Consider the following 23,237-nt stretch of genomic DNA (forward strand, 5'->3'; position numbering starts at 1 on the left):
GCGGAGACGCAGGGCATGTACTACGCTTGTAGTCCACTCACTGCATGCCGTCGCCCTCTTCCCCTTTCTCTTCCCGTCTCTCCCTCTCTGAGCAGCGCAGACAAACCTCGATTCAGACACGTGAAAAAGAGAGAGCGACATAGGAAGAGAGAGAGAGAGAGGGAAAATGACGGAGCCGGCTCTCTCATCGTTCACTTCAAAGAGCCGGTTCTTTGTACCGGCTCGTTCGCGAACGATCTATCACTACTATCTAGCATCAGCTCGGGCACGTCTGCGCCATTCATTCGAGCAACAGATTATTCAATTCATTAGCCACTCCCTCAATCATTAGGTTTACTATGTCTGAATTTCCATCACAGTTATTTTCTTAATGAACTTACTGGTTGAAATGTGAATTACAGCCAGCATTATGTCTGTCTTGGAAGCAGTTTACCTTAAAACATGCATCCCGTCATGTGTACACCACTTGTGCGAATGGTTCCTCACAACAACTTCAAACACAATATAGTACTTTTTTATATATTTTATTACAAAATAGCATTAAATGACAATTTTATAGCAGTTAAATTATCTTAAAGCAAACAATAGTGTTTTCTTTGTTGTCGTTGTTTATAATAATGACAGCAGTTAAATGCTGTTTGCTTAAAATGTGTATTTGTTACATCAGCAAACAACAAATTTAGCACATGTACAGTAAAAGCTACAGGCAATTTAGAGTTCAACTCACAATTCAAAGCCTTCAACAACAATCAAAATGTTTGTAAACATGGAAACTAGTAAGACCTTATGTGTTTCCATGTGTTTCTAACTTACAGGATATGTTTTATTCCACGAAAAAAATGACGATAAATTAAATGCGTTTAGGCTGTCAAACCAGCAGTTTCCTTTTGGTTGTTAGTCTGTAGAGGATTTGGTAGCCATCATCCCAGCTGTAGATCTGTTTCTCCTCAGAGTTGTACTTTAGACTGGCATGTGCTCCGTACCGTCGGGGGAAATAAAAGAGGGGTGCCTCCTCACTCACCGCCTTGTCATTAACATCAAATACACACTGGACCCGGGAGCGACTGGCCAGCCGAGTATTGTAAACAACGTAGACGACGCCACAGACAATGAAGGCCGCCTCCGAGTTCTCCCTCGGGCAGCTGGTGTCCCAGATTTGTTCGATATCCAGCGAGACAGGATCCATTTTTGCGAGGTTGATGTTGGGTTCGGTCTCACCGCTGGCATAAAGAAGCCAGAGGCCTTGGTCGTCCATTGCGAGATCTGCCACCGTCTCGGGGTTAAGGCTGTAAACTGCAACTCGGCTCTCCACGGGGAGAATGGCTACATCCGTGAGCTGGCCACCGAGGATGTCGTATCTGACCACATTCATGTCTTCCCCCCGCTGGATGTAATACAGATAACCGTTGTAAACAGCGACCCCACTGCCCCTCCAGTTGAACGGCAGTCTGATCGGCCGACCGAGGGTGACCGCTGAAGAGCCCTGAAGAAACTCCCTGACGGACTCAAACTGGTAGATGGTGTCACCCTCCGTCCCGTTAAACATGTAGACCTTGGATGACCGGGGGTCCCGGAGCCACACGCCTTTAGGACCGCCCACTCGCTTCAGGATCTTCACCGAGCGGATGGCAGAGATTATTTCCACGCAGTCTAAACACAAAACACAAAAAGTTGGTGGCAGTGTGGGCTGCAGCCATCCATCCATCCAATCCATCCATTTTCCGAATTGCTTGACACTGCAAAAAGTACAGTAGAAAATTTAAGAAAAAAATATAGTAAAATAAGAAAATTATTACTTCAAATAAGCAAAATTATCTGCCAACAGAACAATAAGATTTTACTTAAATTTACCTGTAAAATTTAGAAAAATAAGAAAATAATACTATGCCCATATCAACCATAGTGGTCTTGAAAATGATATATTTAGACTAAAAACAAGTAATATTTACTTTTTTCAAACTGTAATAAATAGAACTATTTTCTTTAAAAAATATATATATATATATATTTTTTTTTATGCTTGGATAATTTTGTGTTAAGCAGGTAGGTACCAGGTCTCATTTTCATTTCTTTGGTATGACAGGGATTGAACCCACAACCTCCAAGTCTGAGGGTAGGCACTCGAACACTGAGCTGGTACGGAAACAAGGAAAAACGAGCTTAGTAAATATAACGAAAACAAACCACTTAGCTATATTGCATTTTTGTTTGATTGTTTTTATACTTGTCTTTTTCCTTTTATCTTATTATTATTGTATGTTATACTAGATTATGCAAAATCTTAAAATAAGAAAATTCATCTTATGAATCCCCTTGAAGGGCCTTTTATGTTGGTTAGTTGTCATCTTAAAATGTGGAAAATGTTTTAAGCCTCACAGTACGTAAAACTGGCTGTTGACACTCAATGCCAAGACGGCTTGATCAAAAATGATAATTAAGTAGATTTAAGTACCTTAAAATAAGCACGATGATCTTGTCTGACAATTTCATTTTAAGTAATAACTTGTCAAAGCTAAATAAGCAAATGTTGGTTCAATTTAAGAAATGATATCTTACTTAAGATTTCAGTTTTTGCAGTGTATTGTACATACTTTATGCAATTCCCGTTTATAATTGTGCAGTGAACCCCACCATGTGGTACCATATTGATGATAACCATGACTGACCTGTCGGCTCACGTTGCAGTCACATTGGCACATATCCCATTCTGTCTTATTTTTTATCCACATATGATAAAGGCCTGATTCTGAGGCTAAACATCTTTAAAAATAATAATAATAATAATATTTTTTATAATGCCATGATGCATACCCCACAAATGGGGTCATAAATCTCTCAATGCTTCCTACCTGCTCTCCTGCTATGGCGGAATTTTCCACTTTTCCCCGCACACACTTCAGCTCATTAACCGACCACTCACTCCCTTTCAGCTTTGCCAAATAGTCTTCGTGTCATGTCAGACTTTTCAACATTCGCTTCCATATCGAGTACCGAGCTCTGTCCATGTTCGTTCCTGACCTTCACGCGTCTCTGGCTCTGCCTTGGTAATAGACCTGCTTTGTTATGGGCCATGTGTGAATTCCCTCTGGGTCTGTAAAGATGCTTTCTACCTGCCTTGAGTCTGTCGGCTTTCCGAGTTCAAAGACCCGTGTATGAACATTAACATCATTTGTTACCAATATCTCTGTGTGGTGTGCTATTGTGTACACTGCCACGCTTCATTTCCTAAGGAGGAAATGAACCATTGGAATTGTTTCACTTGAACCATTTAGTGCAAATCTTACCTTGGATGCTTAAAAACAGTGAATGACTTTCATTCCCTGAGTGATTCATTAATTAATAAGAGGTACTATATGTTTCAACATTAGTTACAGTGGTTTTCAAATCTCTGAAAATTTGGGAACATAGCTGTGATTCCCTCATGGAGTCAACGACTATATAGAGCAAAATCAGATTTAAAACCTTGAGGGAAGCACATTGAGTTGGATGAGAGGAACATTAAAGCGGCATGGGATAAAAGACGACCCTCAGACATGACTAGGAGGCAAATAAGCATCAGGCTCTTCAACAAAAAAGTATTTCCTTACAAGGACATCCAGTTCATCTTGGGGTCACCTCACAATGGACACAATGTCTCTAATGAGCTCTGCGTTGCTCTTTGCTCCCGGGAGAAAGAGCAAGCCGAATTAGAAACTGCATGACTGTGTGCAGGCATCATAATGGCACTGGATTTTTTGGACGTGCGCGTGTGTGAGTTATTGGCGTTGGAGAGAAATGGAGGAAATCTTTCATTTTGCCTAAATACTCCCAAAGGAGTTTCAGGATCAGACATCATCATTTGCAACCAATTAAGACGTATCTGATATTTCACATCATGTTCCAGTGAAGTGAATGCTGATGAGATTCAGTCAATCAAAACTTTTTCACTCCACGTATTAGCCGCGTAAATGACTCCACCGAGTCTCGGATTCAGAAGTCATAAACATAAATGTTGATCGCCATTAGTCCAATTTCAGATTATATTTTCCCCTAGAAATGATCACTGGAAATGGACTTATTGCGGACTATTTAAGCGGCGCTTGGAGTCTACAACGTAGTTTAATGCGCTTAAACTTTGATGAACCAAATTTACACAGGTACGAGTACAGACAAAAGACAATTTACTCTATACGTGTTTTAATAAACATTTCAAATAAAATATAAATAAAATAACATTGGCTGGCAATAATAATTATTTATGAATATGTTTGTTGTGTAATATAGGTACAGTAATTATTTTGGATGCAAATTATAATATTATCCAACCATTGATTTCCTACACCACTTATTTTGGTTCCGATTAAGAACGTGGTAGCACTGGTAACAAGGCTGGACTGACCATCTGGAGTACAGGGCAGGCGCCCGGTGGGCCGGTGTCTTATGGGGTTTAAGTGGTGCTATTCATTATTATTTTTTCTCCATTTTACCCCAAGAGACCAGCCCACAATTTAGAGGGAGCAACCAATTAATCAATTTACAATATAGAGAGCAAACTGAACCAATCCGTGGCAGAGCTACATAGTAGCCAAGGGTGGTCAGAAATCGTCAAAACAACAAGTCTAACATAGCCTAAACATTTGTAAGCATTGAAGACCATTTCAAGTCCCACCAGGGCCGTATCTCACCAGTCACTCTGGAGGGCAGCTCCTCCCAGTCCTCTTCTTCCTCTCCTCGGCTCTCTTCCTGGCTCCACACTCCCTGCTCCACCACCCGGTCCGCCCGGTTAGCACAAGCCCGTGGGGACGTCTGGCTTTCCACTGTGTCCATGTCTCGCTCCACCCGGTTCAGTTGGACCGCCGCTGCCTCCACGTCGGTGGAGAGCGTGCTGTGTGCCTGCTTCAGGCCCTCTATAGTCTTCTTGGACTGTTTGTGTAAATTCTGAAGTTCCATGTGGTATTGACGTGACTGGTCTTGCCACAAGTGCATGTGGTCCTAGAAAATATTGACATACAGGCGCTTTTTACGGTTTTAGGCCATATGTGTCCAAACTATGGCCCGGGGGCCCTTTGTGGCCCGCCGTTCATTTTTAAACGGCCCGTGGGATGTACTCAAAATGACATTTACTGTAGAGTTTTTCTAAATTAACTCAACTATCAACATTTCTCTTTATAACACGGTGATGAATAAAGATAATTTTTACACACAAAAAAAATCCCTCTTTTTTGCTGTGGTCCAAATTGTGAACATATCACATTCCAAGTAACTGCAAATGGCTCCTATTTTTGCTGTTTAGTGCAGGTGCTGATATTTTCTGCTGGGTTACAGGGTCGCTGACCACCCCAAAATCGTATATAATCCTAAACTATTTGCCTTATAGAAATCTGTTCAAGTAGCAGTTTTTTCTCTCTTCAAAAAACACTTATATATAAATAATATGGATTTGCTTGATTGACTGCTTCTGATGAACTTGATAATTTAAAGTAAGGAATAAATAAATAAATCAAAGTGGCCTTTGTATCCTTCAGTTTTTGTGGGCCTTGGAGGGAAAAGTTTGGCAACCCCTTTTTCCCTCATAAGATGAATAAAGTAATGAATCTATTGGTCTGTCTGTCCAGGGCTCACTGTTGCGTCTATTCATCAATCAGAAAGACAAAGAAGGTGATTACAGAAAGGACTCAACTAAAACATTAAAGAAAATGCAGGAGAAACAAATCCGCTCAGGTAAGGACACATGGCCCACTGTGATGTCCTACAAAAGATTTCGATTATTTTTTTTAGCTTTCCTCCAGTAACCGTTGTTATTGTGCATTTTGTGGAAACCATTAGACTATCTCACAAATGTGTGCACACCCCTCACATATCTGTAAATATACTATATCTTTTCATGTGACGAAATGAAGATGAAAAACAAAAATTAGTCATTGTACTGCTTATTAAAAAAAAAAAATTCCCTCAAAATAACTCAAATACAGCGAGTATAAGGCAACAAAAGTGAGTACACCCTTAAGTGAAAATGCCCAAAGTGCTAGGATATTGTGTGGTTACTATTATTTTACAGCACTTTCTTAACTCTCTTTAGGTTGCCACTGGAATCCTCTTCCACTCCTCTATGAGTAGGCGGATACACCTTACCTTACGCTCATCCACCTTCCCTTTGAGGACTCCCCAGAGCTGTTCTATAGGGTTTAAGTCTGGATAAATATTTGCCTAGTCCATCACCTTTACTCCCAGTCTCTTGGGCAAGGCAGTGGTCATCTTGGAGGTGTGTTTGGGGTCATCATCATGTTGATGATGTTGCGGCTCAGTTTCCGTAGGGAGGGGATCATACTCTGCTGGTTTCCCGATGAACTGTAGCTTCCCAATGCGGGCAGCGCTCATGCAGCCCTAGATCATGACACTCCCACCATCGTGCTTGACTGTAGGCAAGAAACACTTTTCTTTGTACGACTCACCTGTTTGCCGACACATTTTCAGGGTGTTGGCAATCTTGTAGCCTAGGCCTTCTTTATGTTGAGCAAGAGTTCTGCCCCCCCCCCCCAGCTTTTCAGAGAGTTTTTTTTTTTGTCATGTGGTGACATGTTGAATTTTCAGTGAACAGTATAAGAGAGTGTAAGAGCTGCAATACCAAATTTAACACATATGCTCACTTTTCACACCTGAGACCTTGTGACACTAATGAGTCACATGACACTGGGGAGTGGGGAGGTCAAATGACTGTGCTCAATTTGGACATTTTTGCTTAGGGGTGTACTCACTTTTGATACCAGGGGCTTTAGCTATTAACTCATTCACTGCCATTGACGGCTAAAAATGTCAAAAATAAATTTGAACTATTTATTTTTATTTATTTATTTAATTTAGTATTTTATTTTTACTATTATTTTTTTTGTTAACTATTTCTATTAGTTTAACATTTTGTTCCTCTTTTGTTAACAAGAGTATGAAAAGCTAGATTTTTTTTATTGTACATTTAGAACAGATATAAAATTTGTCATTAATCGTGAGTTAACTAGTAATTAATTACGATTAAAATTGTAATCACCTGACGCCCCAAATTTTTAATAATCTTTTCTTCTTCATAAAAAAAAAGTTATTCGCTGCCATTGACGGCTATAAATGTCAAAAAAATCATTTTAATTTATTTCAATTTGTTTAACATTTTTTTCGCTTTTGTTAACAAGCGTATGACCCCCTCCCCCCAAAAAAATGATTGTACATTTAGAATATATATAAAATTTGCGATTAATCGTGAGTTAACTAGTGAAGTCATACGATTAATTACAATTAAAAAATGTAATTGCCTGTCGCCCCTCATTTTTTATACTTTTTTTTTAAATTAATTTATAGCAGTGAATGAGTTAATAGTTATATTGAGTGAACTATAAATTTCACTACTTGACATTGTGTCAAAGTGTCCTTTCTTTAATGTTGTTCAATAAAAAATCTACTTTTTTTTTTTTACTCCGGAGTTGGGAAAATTGTTATTTATAAAACCTATTTTCAGGTATAACACTCACACAGTTGGCTCAATCCACTGATCAGATGAAGTCCCAAGCGAGCAGGATTCATTCATACATTTATTAGATTTTTTAAAAATGTATTTCATGCTGATAACAGCTTCAAGATTGTCAAGTTACTCCTTGCCTCCACCGTGACGAGTGGTTATGGGGAAAAAAAGAAATTCTCCTGGAAAGGCATAACCAGAAGAAAAATAATACATTCAACAGAATCATTTCACGAGGAAAGCAAACGTAATAAAGTCATCCTCTTGATAGTCATTACTCCATCTGCTCCCTCAGCTGCAACGTTTGGGTTTTCAAAAGATGCTTTTGGATGAGACCCAGGAGGACAAGTAGTTCATGTCTAGTGTAGTGTTGTTTCTCTGCCGACATTGGCAACTACTGGCCTGGCAAGTTTATTATTCGTTTCACTTGTTTTTGGCTGCACGAACATGTATACACCTTTTTATTGTATAAACATTCAATAATGCATGCATATGATGATAAGCCATTGGAAATGTATTCCGTTACCTCAATAGCCAACAATCTGTTCTCCAGATAGTCCATCAGGGCCTGGTAGTAGAACTGAGCTCCACACAGCATCCAGGTTGTGGAAAGTAACAGGATGAAAACAAGCTTCATGATCCTCTGTACGCTGCCGTGTGACAAGTTTCACTTTTCGGGGTTCACAACTTCTTTACACGCACTAAAGGTCCACCAAGCAAGCTTGGGGTGGTGGGTGGTAAGACGGAGGCTTTCCACTTCCTTTTGCGCTCTCCTTCTTTCCTGGAATGTTTTCTCTCAGGGAGGAGCCTGATGGAAGAGGCCTGCTCGCTACCTCCCAGAGTCAACTGGGAAACGGCTTCTTCCTGCATGCGCAAACATTATTCACCTCTATGCAGTAATTTTACGTCTTTTCTTGAACTTGAAATAGTCTTCAATATTTCATCTTTTGTTTCCAGGTACTTGTAATTCTGATACACAACATAGAATTTAGCATAAATGTTATAAAACACCACATTTTTTTAGGCGAGAAAACATTTTGGATTAGATATTTAAATGAGATTGAATTGCATGAGATTGAATTTTAACTTGCAACCTTTTCGCTGCTTCTTCTTTTCTTTCTTTTTTCCCCATCTCAGCCTCTTTCAGTTGTTGTCTGGTCTCCTCTTTAGCCAATAAAATGCTCTATAGGGTTCCATTTTGATGTTAATTTGGCTAATCTAAGACAATAAACACTGAGTTTCAAAAGCAATAAGGTTGCTTTAGCAACATACAAAATTATCGCTCGACCGATTGAAGAAGGTTCACAAACACAAATCATTTGATAAATACAAACTGCAAGAATCATGCTTTTTTTTTTCTCCATTTCAAGAAAGGTCATCTCACACAATTCATGGCTTCACACCTGTATCCTATATTTCCTCAGCACATCACACTTTTTACGTCACGAAACCAACCAAATGCACATTTAGACCCTCTTGTTCATGTTTTTAACTTAATTGAAACATTTCTAATGTCAACCTTTATCACCCTAACAGTATGCACAATGAAATGAACTGGTTCATTTAAAATACAAAACAACTGCTATATTTAGTATTAGTATTTTCTTAAAGTCCCTAATGACCGCAGGTTGTTCCCTGGGTCCCACATCATGTATAAAGCCACATTAGCCCAGTTAGTTACGATGATGACTCCATTTATTTATTTATTTTCACTGCATGGCTCAACCCCCATTAGCAGTATTATGTTCAAACCCACAGACAGAGCGAGTGTTGTCATAGCAACAAAGGAACCTTTCCGTCGAACTTGCCACCAACAATTTGATTTTATGGTCAGTCTCATGTGACAGCAGAGGGCGATAAGAAGCCAGGAGCATTTTGGAAAATGAATACAGTCATTACAAATTGCCTTCAAATAATTCATGCATAAAATGCAGAAACATGCACTTGTTATGTACTTTATAGTTTTTCGCAGACAAATCTCACTAGCTAAGAGTAAGTATTGAATACTTTAAAAAAAATAAAAAGAACAAGCTTTTTTCCTGTTGTCCCTTCCTCTTGATGACTTTCAAATATAACAGATGAAATACATTTTAAATAATCTTTTTCAGTGTGAGTTTGTTTAGTTTGTCGTCCTTGTAATTGTTAAAACATGTTGGTGTATCGCACACAGTTTAAATATGCGTATGCTCGGAAGTTGTTTCTTACGGAAGCGTATTGCATTCACTTGAAAAAAAAGAAAACAACTCCTGTTTTTCTGACTAATTTTTGGGGGGTGCTTTGTTTTTTGGAGTATTTTTTTTTAATTGTCTGTTTTTCAGAATATTTTTTTATGTTTTACAGATTTCTTTTTTCTGTCAAAAAATATTCCGAAAAACTGACTGAAAAAAAATATTCCGAAAAACAGGAGGAAAATTATTTAGAAAAACTGGGGGGGGGGGGATTAATTTGAAAAACAGAAGAAAAAAAATATTCAAAAAAACTGGAGAAAAAAATTCAGAAAAACAGAGCTGATGTTCTGTTTTGGGGATTATCTTTTTTTTTACCACCTTCTTTTTACTCCAAGTGCTTGTTATAGACTTGCTAAGAGCGGAAGCGGACACTTTCCCGCATACCTCCATATGCAATAAGATGGTCATGTTTACTTACTGGCTCTCAATAAAGGAATGAATGTGTATACTGTATTGTGGTTTGTTCAAAATTCAGAAAAACAGAAAAATAATTATTTTATAAAACAGGGGGAAATACTCAGAAAAATAGAAAAAATAATATTCAGAAAAACAGGATTTTTTTCAGAAAAAAAAATACTTAAAAAACAGGGAACAAAATATTCAATAAAACATAAAAAACAAAAAAACAAAGCTCATCCAAAAAATAAATCAGTAAAACAGGGGGGTTTTTTCTCCAAGGAAATGCAATACGCTTCCGTAGTTTTCGCACAACATGTTATTATAAATTATAACAAATTATTATATCCGAGCACTATCTTACCTTTGCTACTTCACCCTTCTTTATTGACTCTGTCCTCAGACTGACAACAACTGAAGCATTTTCTCTTCTCTTGGATTATGTGATAAACATTTTGTAGACAGCACATAATCAAACAGCAAATAATCCAAGGGATTAGTAATAGAGAACAAAGCTTGGTAAGAAGATTTTGCAGTGAACCTGTTCATTTACCGTGGTTAACACTAGGAGCATTTTATTTTCTCCTGCTTCGGGGTAAGGAAATGAGCTTGATTCCAATTTCGACTGGACTTACTTACATGACAGTAGACTTGAGAAAGAAGAAGGAAGGAAATCACACTGACAATCAGGACAACAGATTGAAAAAGAAAACCTCCTGATCTGATTCTAATTCTGAATTATGGTCAAAGAGTCAACTGCCTTCGAAGACTATAGACCTGAGAAAGATAATGATAATGATGCAGATAGGGCACAGCATAGTGAGTAAGAAAAGAGAGGAGGGAGGATGTGAAAGGGAAGTAGAAACAGGAGCTGTACTTTGAGATGTCTCTAATAAAAGCCATAAACGTTCAAGGTGACATGCAGCAGGAGGAAAAAATAGATATAACCCTTTGGAATTTCTTACATTTTTACATAAAGTGATCATGAAATAAAACCACAAGAATAAACAATCTGCTTAATAAACTTAATATCAGACAAATTAATGATGTTTTCCTATTTTTATTCAAGGTAAAATAAATGTTCACAGGGCAGGGAGGAAAACGTAAGTGAACTATTTCATTTCATAAATGATTGACCCACCTTTGACAGCAATAACCTCAACCAAACATTTCCTGGACTTGTAGATTAGATGTGCACAATGAACAGGATGGATTTTGGATTCAGTGATCCAAAACACAGAAGCAAATCAATACCAGAATGGCTTCATAACAAGAAATAGTGAACAGCTTGATCTCTTCTGGGAAGACTTTTCACAACTTTTAGAGGTGTGTTTATGGGATTTGTTTTAAACGATACGATTCTTGCTAAAATCTACCAACATTTGAAATTGTTATATGTAATAAATACAAATCTTCTTTCCAAATCAACTATTATCCTTAAGTTCTGATTTTAAAACCTATTCCTCAATATATTATGATGGGACAATTGAATATGTATATGGTTTCACAGTTATAACGTCTCTGAGGGTAACTGGAACTTCAACGTTGCCCATGACAAAAATGACTTTCACACCCCTTGGCTAGAGTGTCTGACTCTTAGTCTCCGCTCTAATTCATCCCAAAAGTGTAAAAATATCAGTTTGAGGTCAAGAATCTGTGAAGGCCAATCACGTTCATCCACACCAAGCAACGTCATTTATTTCTTCATGGGCATTGCGTTGTGCACTGTTGAAACAAGCCATCTTCAAACTGTGTCCACAGGTGGGAGCATGCAATTATCCCAAATATTGGCCCCTTAATGCCAATGAAAAGAACTGATGTTTTAGCATACAAGATTTTATTTAGTATGTGTAGCCAGAGGGGAACCATGCAGTCCTAGTCCCGTTGCTGCCAAAACTGTAAAAATCGTTGTTGGAAAGATGCTAGTTACCCTTGTTGGCTATTGCCAAGGTGACCTTGAGCAGGGCCCCACCTCCACAGGTCAAGCCACTGCTTGTGAGCCTCTGTCACTTGAATCTTTGTTTTCAAGACGGTGTGATATGAGTCTCAGTGTGGTGTGCAACACAAAATATAGTTATAGAGCAGGTGAATGTAATGAGGTTTTTTAAAAAAAAAAAAAAAAAATACAAATTAAAAAATACATAAATAAATACAATTAAATTAAATAACAAAAACATTAAAAATACAAATACAAATAATAATAATACAAAAATAATATTAAAAAATATATAATAATAATAAATAAATACAAATAAAAAAAATTAAAAAAATTAAAAAATTAAAATAAAAAATAAAAAATAGTTTTTAATTAAAAATGAAAATGAAAATGAAAATGAAAATGAAAATGAAATTGAAAATGAAAATGAAAAAAATATATATAAAATATAAATAAAATAAAAAATAAATAAATGAATAAATAAAGGCTAAAGCAATCTTACCTGCTTTTCAGTTCAGAATCAGTTCAGAATCTACTATGGACAAGGCATCCATTTTTCAAGTCTCCTGACACTCCACAACACAAGAATGTCACAAAAATTATGAATACATAAGTAATGATGAACTCTGGTAAATCTTTTCACTAATTGACTTTCTCAGTGTGAAATCTTTCTGTTGTGTGAATGACAAAATGTGGATGCACAGATTGATTGTAAAAGTTCTACCATCTAATGCACTTAAGTTGTTCTGCCCGTCACATAGATAAATGAGCAAAGACGTAATTGTAATGAATAAATAATAATGTTCGGACAGATTTCGTGAAAAGGAATAATTTTCTGCGGCACCCCTGGTGCTCTCTTACCATACTGGTGTGCCATTAGAATGATGCCTGGCACATTGTTTCACAGTTGAGCCACCAGATGGGAGCATCATACAAGAGTGTCTATTTATGGGTCTGTGTCTTTGCTCTGATAAATAGCAACTGGATTTTGTCAACTTTGCAAATGATAACATTTACTTATCAATTAAATAAATAAAAGAAATAAAAAATAAACAGAATCACGACTTGACATTTCCCTTAATATTAGAATGTTTACATTTTGATGCTATTAAGCACAGAATAAAATACATGTACAAGGTGCCCTCAGTTTGCAAAGGACACTTTATACTTCCTACAGCAGCTACGGAACGTCGGTATAAAGTCATAATTTCAGTACAGTATTTGTATATAAACATTTCTAGCATATCAGTTATTGAGTGTTACGCCACTGTTTAAACTAGTTTATTAAGCACCGTTTGGAAATTAAAAACATTATATTTTGTATGTATTAAACCAAGGACCCACTGTACACACAAAGGGTGCACAGTACTTTTTAGTCGTCATTTGCCAGCATGCCAAGGTGGCTATATAACTAATTATCGGTAGTACAACCATCCATCCATCCATTTTCTTTCTTTCTGGTATGTAAAATAATTATTGTACTAAATGTTCAAACTCTGCATATAATGCTGTACAAAGTACAGTGATTGTACAGATATTTTCTGTTGTACTCCATTAGAGCATAGGTGTCAAACTTCGGTCCTCGAGGGCCTCGAGTACTGCAGGTTTTGGATGTTTCCCTTCTCCAACACAGCTGATATATGATCAGCTCATCAGCAAGCTCTGCATACGCCTGATAACAATCCTGCTGATTGGAATCAGCTTGTGTTGGAAGAGGGGAACCTCCAAAACCTGCGGAACTGAGGCCCTCGAGGACCGGAGTTAGCATTAGCGAGTCAGACTGGAGTAGAACATGATAATTCTTTGCATATCTATAAATTGAAGCAGAAATCATTGTCAATCAAATAATTTTTCATCTAAAATTGTTCTGAATCGATAATCAATTCCGAATCGAATCGTAGGCCCAAAAATCGGAATCCAATCGTGAAACAGTCAAAGATTCCCAGTCCTATAAAAATAAGAAGAAGAAGAAGAAGAAGAAGAAGAAACTCATAAATGTGCACTGAGAAAATAAACAAAACTGCAAATTGATTTAAAACAACAACAACATATTTTTAAAATGATTCATAACAGGAAATGCAAACACTGCCCATGTGGAGAAAGTAGGCTTTAAAAAGAAATAAACTAACACATTGTGATGTCATACAAAGGAGATTTAAGGGGAAAAGTTCCCCCCGAAAAGCTACAAGCCTGCTTGTTCGTCACAGCATGGGTGGAGAAGGTCATCAAAGCTGCAGCTCAGTGCCAGCTCACATGAGCATTCAGACCGAGAGAACATGAAGCTCATAAAGCTTTTAGGCCCTCCTAAATGGCTTTAATACACCCAAGGCGCCAAGTCACTTGACCTGTGTGAGCCCTGCTGCTTGGAGGCTTTCTGGTTGACCGAGCAGTCCAGGTGACAGTCAAGACCTACTGAGCCAAACTATTAGTTCCTTCAATACTCCAAAATATTCCGCGTGCCACATGTTTATTTTCTTTGTGTCTATAAGAAATCAGAGTGAAGGACGATGCTCTAATTCATTTTTTCAGCTCTGCGAAGAATGACTAATATTACTGCAGCTTAGTTGTGACAGCCTTCTTAGCAGTGGCGATCAGTCATAATAAGCTATTAATGCGATGCATGCCCAAGCCCTTCAATAAAATCATTGAAAATATTGATCTGTCACTGTCGTTTATTATACAATACCTTAGTTCTACTGCATTGGTCTTAAATTCCTGTGTAATTTGTCCTGTTTTCCTCGCGGAGAGCTGGAAAGCCGACAGCTTGTTTCGCGCATGCATGAGAAATCAAGTTGTGTTAGTCCCGAGAGGTTTTTTCTGTACGTGCGTTTTTTGAATGGCAAAAAAGCTGTCAGTAAAGCAGCATTGACAACACGCATGCACATAATTGGCTTACTTGGCTTACTTGGCTTGTTCTCCGGTAAACGGTCAGCGGTTGAGAAGAGGGCCGGCAAACGCTGGATTTTTACCACGGATGGGAACCATCACCGGCGGGGTACATTTTTGAAAATCCTCGATGTCCTGGAGGTCTTTGGGCAGCCGTATCTCCCAAACCCTACGTCCTACTGGGGACATACGGGCATCCCCGGATTCGTCTTGATGAGACCTTTCCAACGGTGTGCGGCCCGTCAGTGTCCACGTCAGTGTCCCGGAGATAGAGGGCCGGCAAACGCCCGAGGAGGCTCCAGCATTCTCGGTCGCGCCCCGCGGGCCTATGCCCAGGAATGCTCCAGCGAGAATATAATTCCAAGTGGTCATCCTACTGAAGTAGCCTAATCATCACAATAATCATCACGGAAACGATGACGAATTTCGTCCCTCACTTTCAAGCAAGGACGTACAAGAAACAAATATGGCTAACTGGCTGTCCACAGGTTAGCAAACTTTATTGTTGGTTGAAACCTCTTGCGTCTCTGCTGCGATGTCATTTTTTCCTCTCCCGGGTTGAGCCCACTTATTGGGCACGAGCCAGTTCCGAAAACTGTCAATTCCAGCCTATTGGTAAATTTGTGATTTTGTCATTTCACTCACCACGGAGCTGGTTACATTACAGTGTGTGTGCATCAACCTGCGTCCTGAATATTTCAGTTTTAATTGTATACCTACACAGTGGTATGAGCTAATAATTAAATAATATTTTATATTAAAATTAATAATAAAATACCCCCAAATGTTTTCTGCTCGCGCCCTTGCCGGCGCTTACATGTGTGTCGCTTTTCAGCATGCCCACTCTAAAAGGTCAACGCTCGACACTGCTTCTTAGTGTTTCATCAAAACGTATATGTTGCATAGCGGTGTGTGCATCTATACTGAAAAGTCAATACCTCCGATACTAGGTTTGATTGAATTATGATTCTCAAATGAATATACTTTCAATACTTCACTCAGTTGAGCGATAGTGTTCAGTATATGACTGATAGGAAGGAACACAGTAGAAAGTACCAAAACTATTAAAATCTTGTCTAAATGATACATAGTTGGTGGGCGCTACTTTTTCTGATGCTTGGGGAAGTGCATTAGTGCAGCGGCACACCACAGTGCTCAGTCAGCCGCTCAGTCTGACTCTGAAAACGGCATTTTGGCAGAGCAGAAGGAGGAGTCATGTGTGGAGTTATTTCAGCTCCAAACAGCCAAGATGCGGTTTGTGATGTTTGTGGAAAAACTGTAAGGAGTTTGGCAATACAACACACCTTGTAAAATAACTCAGGTTTTTCAAAACACAGCGTACATTGTACAGCACTGTCCCCTGGTGGCCAATGCATGCAAACCAGAAGGAGCAGCACAACTCGGATTGAAATGAAAGCAGAATGTTGCATGAATTATTGAATTTGTTATTTTCCGTTTATTTATGTTATTGCTGTATCCTTTTATAAGGTACAGTATACTACAGTATTTATATATAAAAAAAACAAATCTTTTTGGGGGGCTCAAACTAATTAATGGCATTTTCATTCATTTCAATGAGTAAAGTTGGTTTGAGTCAGATACGTGTGATAAGAGTTATCAGTGATGGTGCACTCTTAAACCTGATGAATCACCAAATTAGATTGGAAACCCAAATTAGATGGAATGACTACCTACCCCAGTGTTGAGACAATTTTGGGTTATTTATACCCAGCGCATTGAGTTGAGGACTTGACTCGATTTTCATCTGACAAGGGATAAAAACTACCCATACTAATGATTTTGTGCTACCAAGTATTGAGTTAGCAGGTTATCAGTATAGCTGTGGTTAAAATTACACAAATTTGTTACCAACATAAGAAGAAGCAATTCACCACAGTAAATCCCTGCATGATACATTCGGCACCGTTTTTTTTTATCCAGGATGCCCTTTCTGACACGACCCACCCATTTTTCCATGGGTGGGTCGTCAACTCTGTCCAAAGTCAGCTGTGTTACCCACTGAGCTTTCCAGTCGCCACCCACATTTCAGAACAATGTTACATTAAATCGACTTCAACTTCAGTACATAACCCGTCCAAAACAGCAAACAGCTGCAGCTCCAATCCAATTTTCAACCCAAACTGCTTGGTCAAAAGAACACAATCTGCTCAAAATGAAAAAAAAGGAAAGAAAACGCCACTTAATTAGATTGCACTTTGCTCTAGATTTGTGCTGGGCCCGAAAATAGGGCCCATGTGTGTGTGTGTTTTGTGCAGCTCTATATGGCAAACGAGTGTTTTGTCAACTTTGTCGTTGCTGCATGTGAAACTTCTAAATGTTGTACCCAAAATCTTACAGTGGTAATCCAACATGATGCAATGGCTGCCTTGTTTGATTTATTGGAGTTTTTATAGGAGACACATGATAATTACACAGGGTGGCATGCATTCATACTTTCACTCATCCAGACACGGAGCAAGCCGCTAAACATGTCATCACTTTGTTAAAGAAATATGCAGAGTTTACATTGTGGGCGGTGTTTAGTGCCAATCAAGGATGAGGCGCAAAGCCAGCATGACGAGCGCAAGCGATTAACGCGAGTGGAACGTCAGCAACTCCCACCATGCGAGATGCATGGCGGCAAGGCAACACGTTTGGGAGAGGGTCTCACAGGTGGGCCTCCCTGCGCTTACACATTTGTGTTCACTTCATACTTTGGCAGGCGTCACGCTGCAGGCATGTCTCTGCAGTGAGTCACGCTGGGAGACGAGTGCCGTGCCAGTGGTGACGCAGGGAGCGTGATGCGACATGTTTGCTGCGATCGAGCACATGGCCGATGGTCCCGTCTAATGAGTGCTTTGTGAGATAATGGTATGCATGCAGAAAGACCCCCACCCGTCCCCATGTGTGAGGGAGGAGGGGTGCAATATTGATCTGTTTCCTCGTTTGGTGCAAAACGGACAGTTCCCAACATTCGTTTTAGCGACAAGGCTTAAAACGGCTTCCGTATTCCGCTTAACGTTTAAGACTTGAAATACAGATTGCCTGCCTGCGTTTTGTGTCAGCACTGGACCAGCATTATGCATTATGTTCCTCATAAATAATCGGTGTCGACACACTCTGGCGGTTCATTTGAACCTTTGTGAGAACATGAAACAGCAGACAGAGAACATCAGAGATGAGTTATTGAATTGATGCAGTGCCAGGCTGATGGCACAATCAGTTCACTTCTCTTTCTCAAGTCCAGTCAGCCCATCCAGCGGTTCCTGGACGCTCGTCCAAGACTCAAAAGCAACAAACATGGAAGCAAATGCTTCTTTATGTCCTGCCTTCGAGTGCTCCAGTTCAGTTCACCCACTGTACGCTCTGGCAAGAGTTTCCAAAAGGGGCGGGAAACGTAAGTTAATTGAACCTGCACATCTCAATATTCTCATGAATAAAACAAAGCCTCTAAAACAAAGGTGGGCAAATATTTTTAATTCAAAGTGAATATATTAAGTTGAATGAACTTGAAGTTCATTCAACTTAATATATTCACTTTGGATTAACTTAATTCAATCGTGTGTTACCAATTGAACAATTCTCTTTGTGTACATCCGCAATTTACAAGTAAATACTTCACTAATTCCCACCATCACAAATCACCCAAAGCTTTACTATTTAAATGATAAATTAGCAATATAATTTGCTGGGGAAAAAAATGTGCGCGGTTGATGTCACGTAATCATAATTGAAAAATTATGTATCATATAGATTTTTTTTTCAAAGCACATTTATAAAGTAACTAGAGCTGTCAAACAATTAATTTTTCAATCAAATTAAGCACATCTTAGAATTTTGATTAATTGCAATTGCTCCTAAAAAATTATAAAAATGTTCTATTTTAAATATTTAAGTGTCCCAAAGACGTATTTATATGTTTTTCTTATTATTATTATTTTTTTTATGCTAAAGCATAAGGCTTTGATGCTTCCTCTCAACTGCAAAGAACGGTTGAAGAAATGGTAGTAAGTACACAAACGGCTAGCAGGTGGCAGCAGAGCAAAAGAGACCAACCAGGGCCATGTTGAAAAAAGCTCATTTACTCACAGTTCTAAATACAGGTAGTCCTCAACTTACAAACACAATGGGTTCCGAAAGGTTGTTTGTAAGTCGAATTTGTTTGTAAATCGAATCACATTAAATCTTGTTTCAAAATTAAATGTTATCAATTAAAAATAATAATAATAATAAAAATAGGTTAAAAAATAAATTTAAAAAATCTATATACAGTACATAAATTAAATTTAAAAAACATACATTAAATTACATCATCCATCCATCCATCAGCCATTATCTGAACCCCTTTTCCTCACAGTACATACAATTTTTACACAGTACAATGCAATAAAAACAAAATAAATATGCTTACTGTACATAGATGGTGGAGGAGTTATTGAGTTGACTTCATGTGAGGCTGCTGAAGTGGAAGGCATTACGTATTGGGTGCAACGGTCTCAGGAGACTATGTTGTCCGTGAAGTCCACATGGCATGTCATTGGCTCGTATGACGAGTCAAGATGGCGACCGCCGATCAGCCGACGCTGAAGAAATATTGTTTTGCCGATAAAGAAGATGACTGAGGGCTGCTTTTCATGAATATCCTCCAGGAGAGCCTCTGAAACGTATTCACAGTGTGGCGCCAATTTTGGTTGCATGAAGCGTGCGTGCGCTGGCCGTGACTCCAGGTAGGCTGTGCCGTTCATCGCCGGACAGAGAGGTAGTTGAAATGCGCAAATGGTGCGGGGCTGCTCGGCGGGGTTGTGGTCGAGAGGGGGCACTACCGTACAATACTGTACCATCATGTATCATGTGGCGCACTTAAATGTTAACTTGCATGCAAAATACAGCTTTTATAGACATCAGTCAACCTTTGTTCGTGTCTGCGAATGTTCGTAACTCGGATGTTCGAGTTAGAGGACTGCCTGTAGATTTGTGAATAATGATGAAACTTATCCATATTCTATTGCTAATTGCTGCAAAACGGAAACAGATACAATTTTTTTTTCCCGATGAAAGAAGAGACTCTAATCTTTCTCTTGGTATGTTCCATGTTTTTATAGCAATACACACAATATTCTGTGGGTCTTGCAAAAATCAGTCAAAATCCAGTAAAACAGTCAAGAGTGAAGGGGATTGCTTCGGTCAAAATGGCTGGGAGTGAATGAATTAAAAAGGCTTTTTAGCAACATTTTTTTGCCCGCCAAATTTGAAAAACCTCTGTTATGTGTTCACTTAATTCAATCGACTGTTACCAATTGAAGCAATTTTATGAAGTTGGTCAACAATTCAATTTGTAATCTTAAATTGGTTCAATTCTCTTTTTAGAGTGTAGAACGCCAGCCTGCTAGATTTTGACAGATCACGCATTCCTTTGTAAATGTTCTATAAAATGAATGGATAAGTCCTTTAGTGAATACGGTACAAAACAGTCACCATCGATTCCCTTCAAATCGCTTTTGAAACTGAGCGAAACTGACCACTCTGAAACTGAAATATACCAGACATGTTGCTTTGGCTTATAATTCAGTGTTTCAGTTCATTTCAGGCACAAACTCCTAACGCACAGTTTGGATGTGAGACCATAGTAGGAGCCCGAATGTGAAGAGGATGAGAGATTATGGGGCCGGACTCTGCGTATGCTGTCTCCCTCCTGGGTTTGTCAGCACTTCCAAACATGGCGACCTGCAGAGAGGATCAGACACTCAGACTGCGCGCAGAGGATGCCAGGCTCCTGTATATTATGTCTTTAGCGTGCCTTGGATTTTTTCGCCGCTGCTGTTGGTTACTCCAAACACAACCTTGGCGGTCCAAGTCCTGCTGATACAGACCCGGGACTAAACAAAGTGGTTGCTATGATACCGTTTTCTTCCTCCAGGTTGAGGAGATGGAGAGAAAAAAAAAGAGAGCAACAAGACTCACTCAGTGAAACCTCGGAAGTCTAACATGATCCTTTCAAATAAACATCTCTGTAACAGACTCTATGACGACCCACGAGATCAGCGCAGCTTCATCATCATGTCTCTGTTTTAGTCGTCAGCTTCATTCGCACCTCCTAGACAAACACACAACCAGATACATGAGTTAGACACACACACACACGCACACACGTGCACTTTCGGTGGGTGTGTTTGAAAGACACACTATCCTTCACAACGCTGTAATTACACTCTCTCTGACGGGGATCTGTCACTGGTATTGATTGTTTGTCCCGATGGTTGCATTCAGGAGCCCGCGGGGGGCCCGGACTGGAGCCACTGGCCAGATTGGTATCGTGTTAATGGCTCCGCAGGCTCCAAGACACATAACAGCAAAATCATAAGAGGCCCTGGAATGTGGAGCTCCCTTAAATTATTGTCATCATTAAAGACAATTGCGCACTCAGAGCCATTTATTTTATCAGCTGTCTTACTTTTCTCATGGAAACAAGAACATCTCAAATCTAGAAATTGCGATTCCCTCCAAAAAGTCCAGCGTATCATAGCAATGGCGGACTCATGACCGACGGACTGTGTTACATGACCTTTTCTTTTCACTAAATTCAGTAAATGAACTGAGGACACTAATTGTTGAAATTTTGCAGGTGGAATTCATTCCCATTCTTGCTTGATGTACGGTTTCAGCTGTTCAACAGTCTCCGTATTTTATGCTTCATAATGCGCCATACATTTTCAATGGGAGACAGGTCTGGACTGCAGGCAGACCATTCTAGTACCCGCACTCTTCTACTACGAAGCCACGCTGTTGTAACACGTGCAGAATGTGGTTTGACAAAAAAAAAAAAAAAGCAAGGGGCGTCCATGAGAAAGACCTTGCTTGGATGGTAGAATATGTTTCTCCAAAACCTGTATGTACTCTTCAGCATTAATTGGGCCTTCACAGATGTGTAACTTACCCATGATGTCATTGGCACTAACACTGTTACAGCCCCCTATCATCACAGATGCTGGCTTTTGAACTTTGCGTCCATAACAATCAGGATGGTTCTTTTCCTCTTTGGCCCGGAGGACACGACATCCACAATTTCCAAAAACAATTCGAAATGTGGACTCGTCAGACCACATATCACTTTTCTACTTTGCATCATTTCATCTTAGATGAGCTTGGGCCCAGAGAAGCCGGTGCCATTTCTGGGTGTTGTTGATAAATGCTTTTTGCTTTGCATAGTAGAGTTTTAAGTTGCACTTAGGGATGTAGCGCCAAACTGTATTTCCTGATTTTGGTTTTCTGAAGTGCTCCTGAACCCATGTGGAGATTTCCTTTCAACATTGGTGTCGGTTTTTGATGCAGTGCTGCCTGAAGAATCGAAGATCACAGACATTCAATGTTGGTTTTCGGCCTTGCCGACTTACATGCCATGATTTCTCCATATTCTCTGAACTTTTTGATGATATTATGGACCGAGAATGATGGAATCCCTAAATTCCTTGCAATTGTACGTTGAGCCTTAAACTGCTTGACTATTTTCTCCCGCACATGTTCACAAAGAGGTGAACCTCGCTTGTGAATGACTCAGCAATTCGGGGAAGCTCCAATCATGGCACCCACCTGTTCCCAATTAGCCTGTTCACCTGTGGGATGTTCCAAAACAGTGTTTGATGAGAATTCCTAATTTTTCTCTGCCTTTTTTTGCCACCTGTCACGGCTTTTTTTGGGAATGCGTTACAGCCCTAAAATCCTAAGATAATGATTATTTGTGAACAGGGTTGGGAGGGTTACTTCTAAAATGTAATCCATTACATCAGTTACAAGTTACCTGATAAAAAGATAGATAGATGGAGGATGACGACGTGTGACATCAACTGCAAATTAACTTTTATCCCAGTCACAAGTTTAGCCGTGTATATGTTGTGTGTGATGTTTAAATAGTGAATTGGTGGCAGGAAGATTTGTTTGGAAGGTGTAACTCACATTATGGTTGTAGGCTAGCGGGCTAGCTAGCAGGAAGCTACAGCGCGTAGCATGCCGCTGGGCTCTCAGCTCAAACTTTCGCTCCGAGTAAGTTCCAGTGAATACCGGTCGCCATTTCCTCTTCCTTTTATTTATGTTCAATACAACATCCCAACTTCATTGGAATTTTCGTTTGTATTTGTGTGTGTGTAAATGGGTGAAGACTGAAATGCATGAACTTTGTACACTTTGTAGGTTGTCCACTTTATGAAAAGTTCAGTCAAGGTGACCTGCATTCGTTTACAAAATATGGTGGACTTACTCATGACCAAAAAAAACTAATTAAGGTTTAGTTTGTCTAAACATGTCTGTGCTTAAT

The 23,237-nt window shown here is 39.2% G+C and overlaps 1 protein-coding gene across 1 annotated transcript; it reads right to left on the reverse strand.

The window, feature by feature from the left end:
• Window positions 1-508: 508 nt before the first annotated feature.
• Window positions 509-8,245, reverse strand: olfml3a (olfactomedin-like 3a). Its single transcript, XM_086069240.1, has 3 exons — window positions 8,010-8,245; window positions 4,665-4,971; window positions 509-1,650 (listed from the first exon to the last, which is right to left on the reverse strand). Exons 1-3 carry the CDS (start codon window positions 8,118-8,120, stop codon window positions 869-871), a joined length of 1,200 nt encoding a protein of 399 aa, XP_085925366.1. The 5' UTR covers window positions 8,121-8,245; the 3' UTR covers window positions 509-868.
• Window positions 8,246-23,237: the final 14,992 nt, after the last annotated feature.

The sequence above is a fragment of the Leptonotus elevatus genome, chromosome 2, assembly GCF_054856555.1.
Source record: "Leptonotus elevatus isolate MCC_2025b chromosome 2, RoL_Lele_1.0, whole genome shotgun sequence".
In the NCBI taxonomy this organism is placed as follows: domain Eukaryota; kingdom Metazoa; phylum Chordata; class Actinopteri; order Syngnathiformes; family Syngnathidae; genus Leptonotus; species Leptonotus elevatus.

Excerpts from the sequence above, each read along its gene's own strand:
- olfml3a (XM_086069240.1), bottom strand. The coding sequence starts at position 8,120 with ATGAAGCTTGTTTTCATCCTGTTACTTTCCACAACCTGGATGCTGTGT. Across the intron at positions 4,972-8,009 it reads ACAGATTGTTGGCTATTGAG|GACCACATGCACTTGTGGCA; the intron begins GTAACGGAATAC and ends AATATTTTCTAG. Across the intron at positions 1,651-4,664 it reads GCTGCCCTCCAGAGTGACTG|ACTGCGTGGAAATAATCTCT; the intron begins GTGAGATACGGC and ends TTTTGTGTTTAG.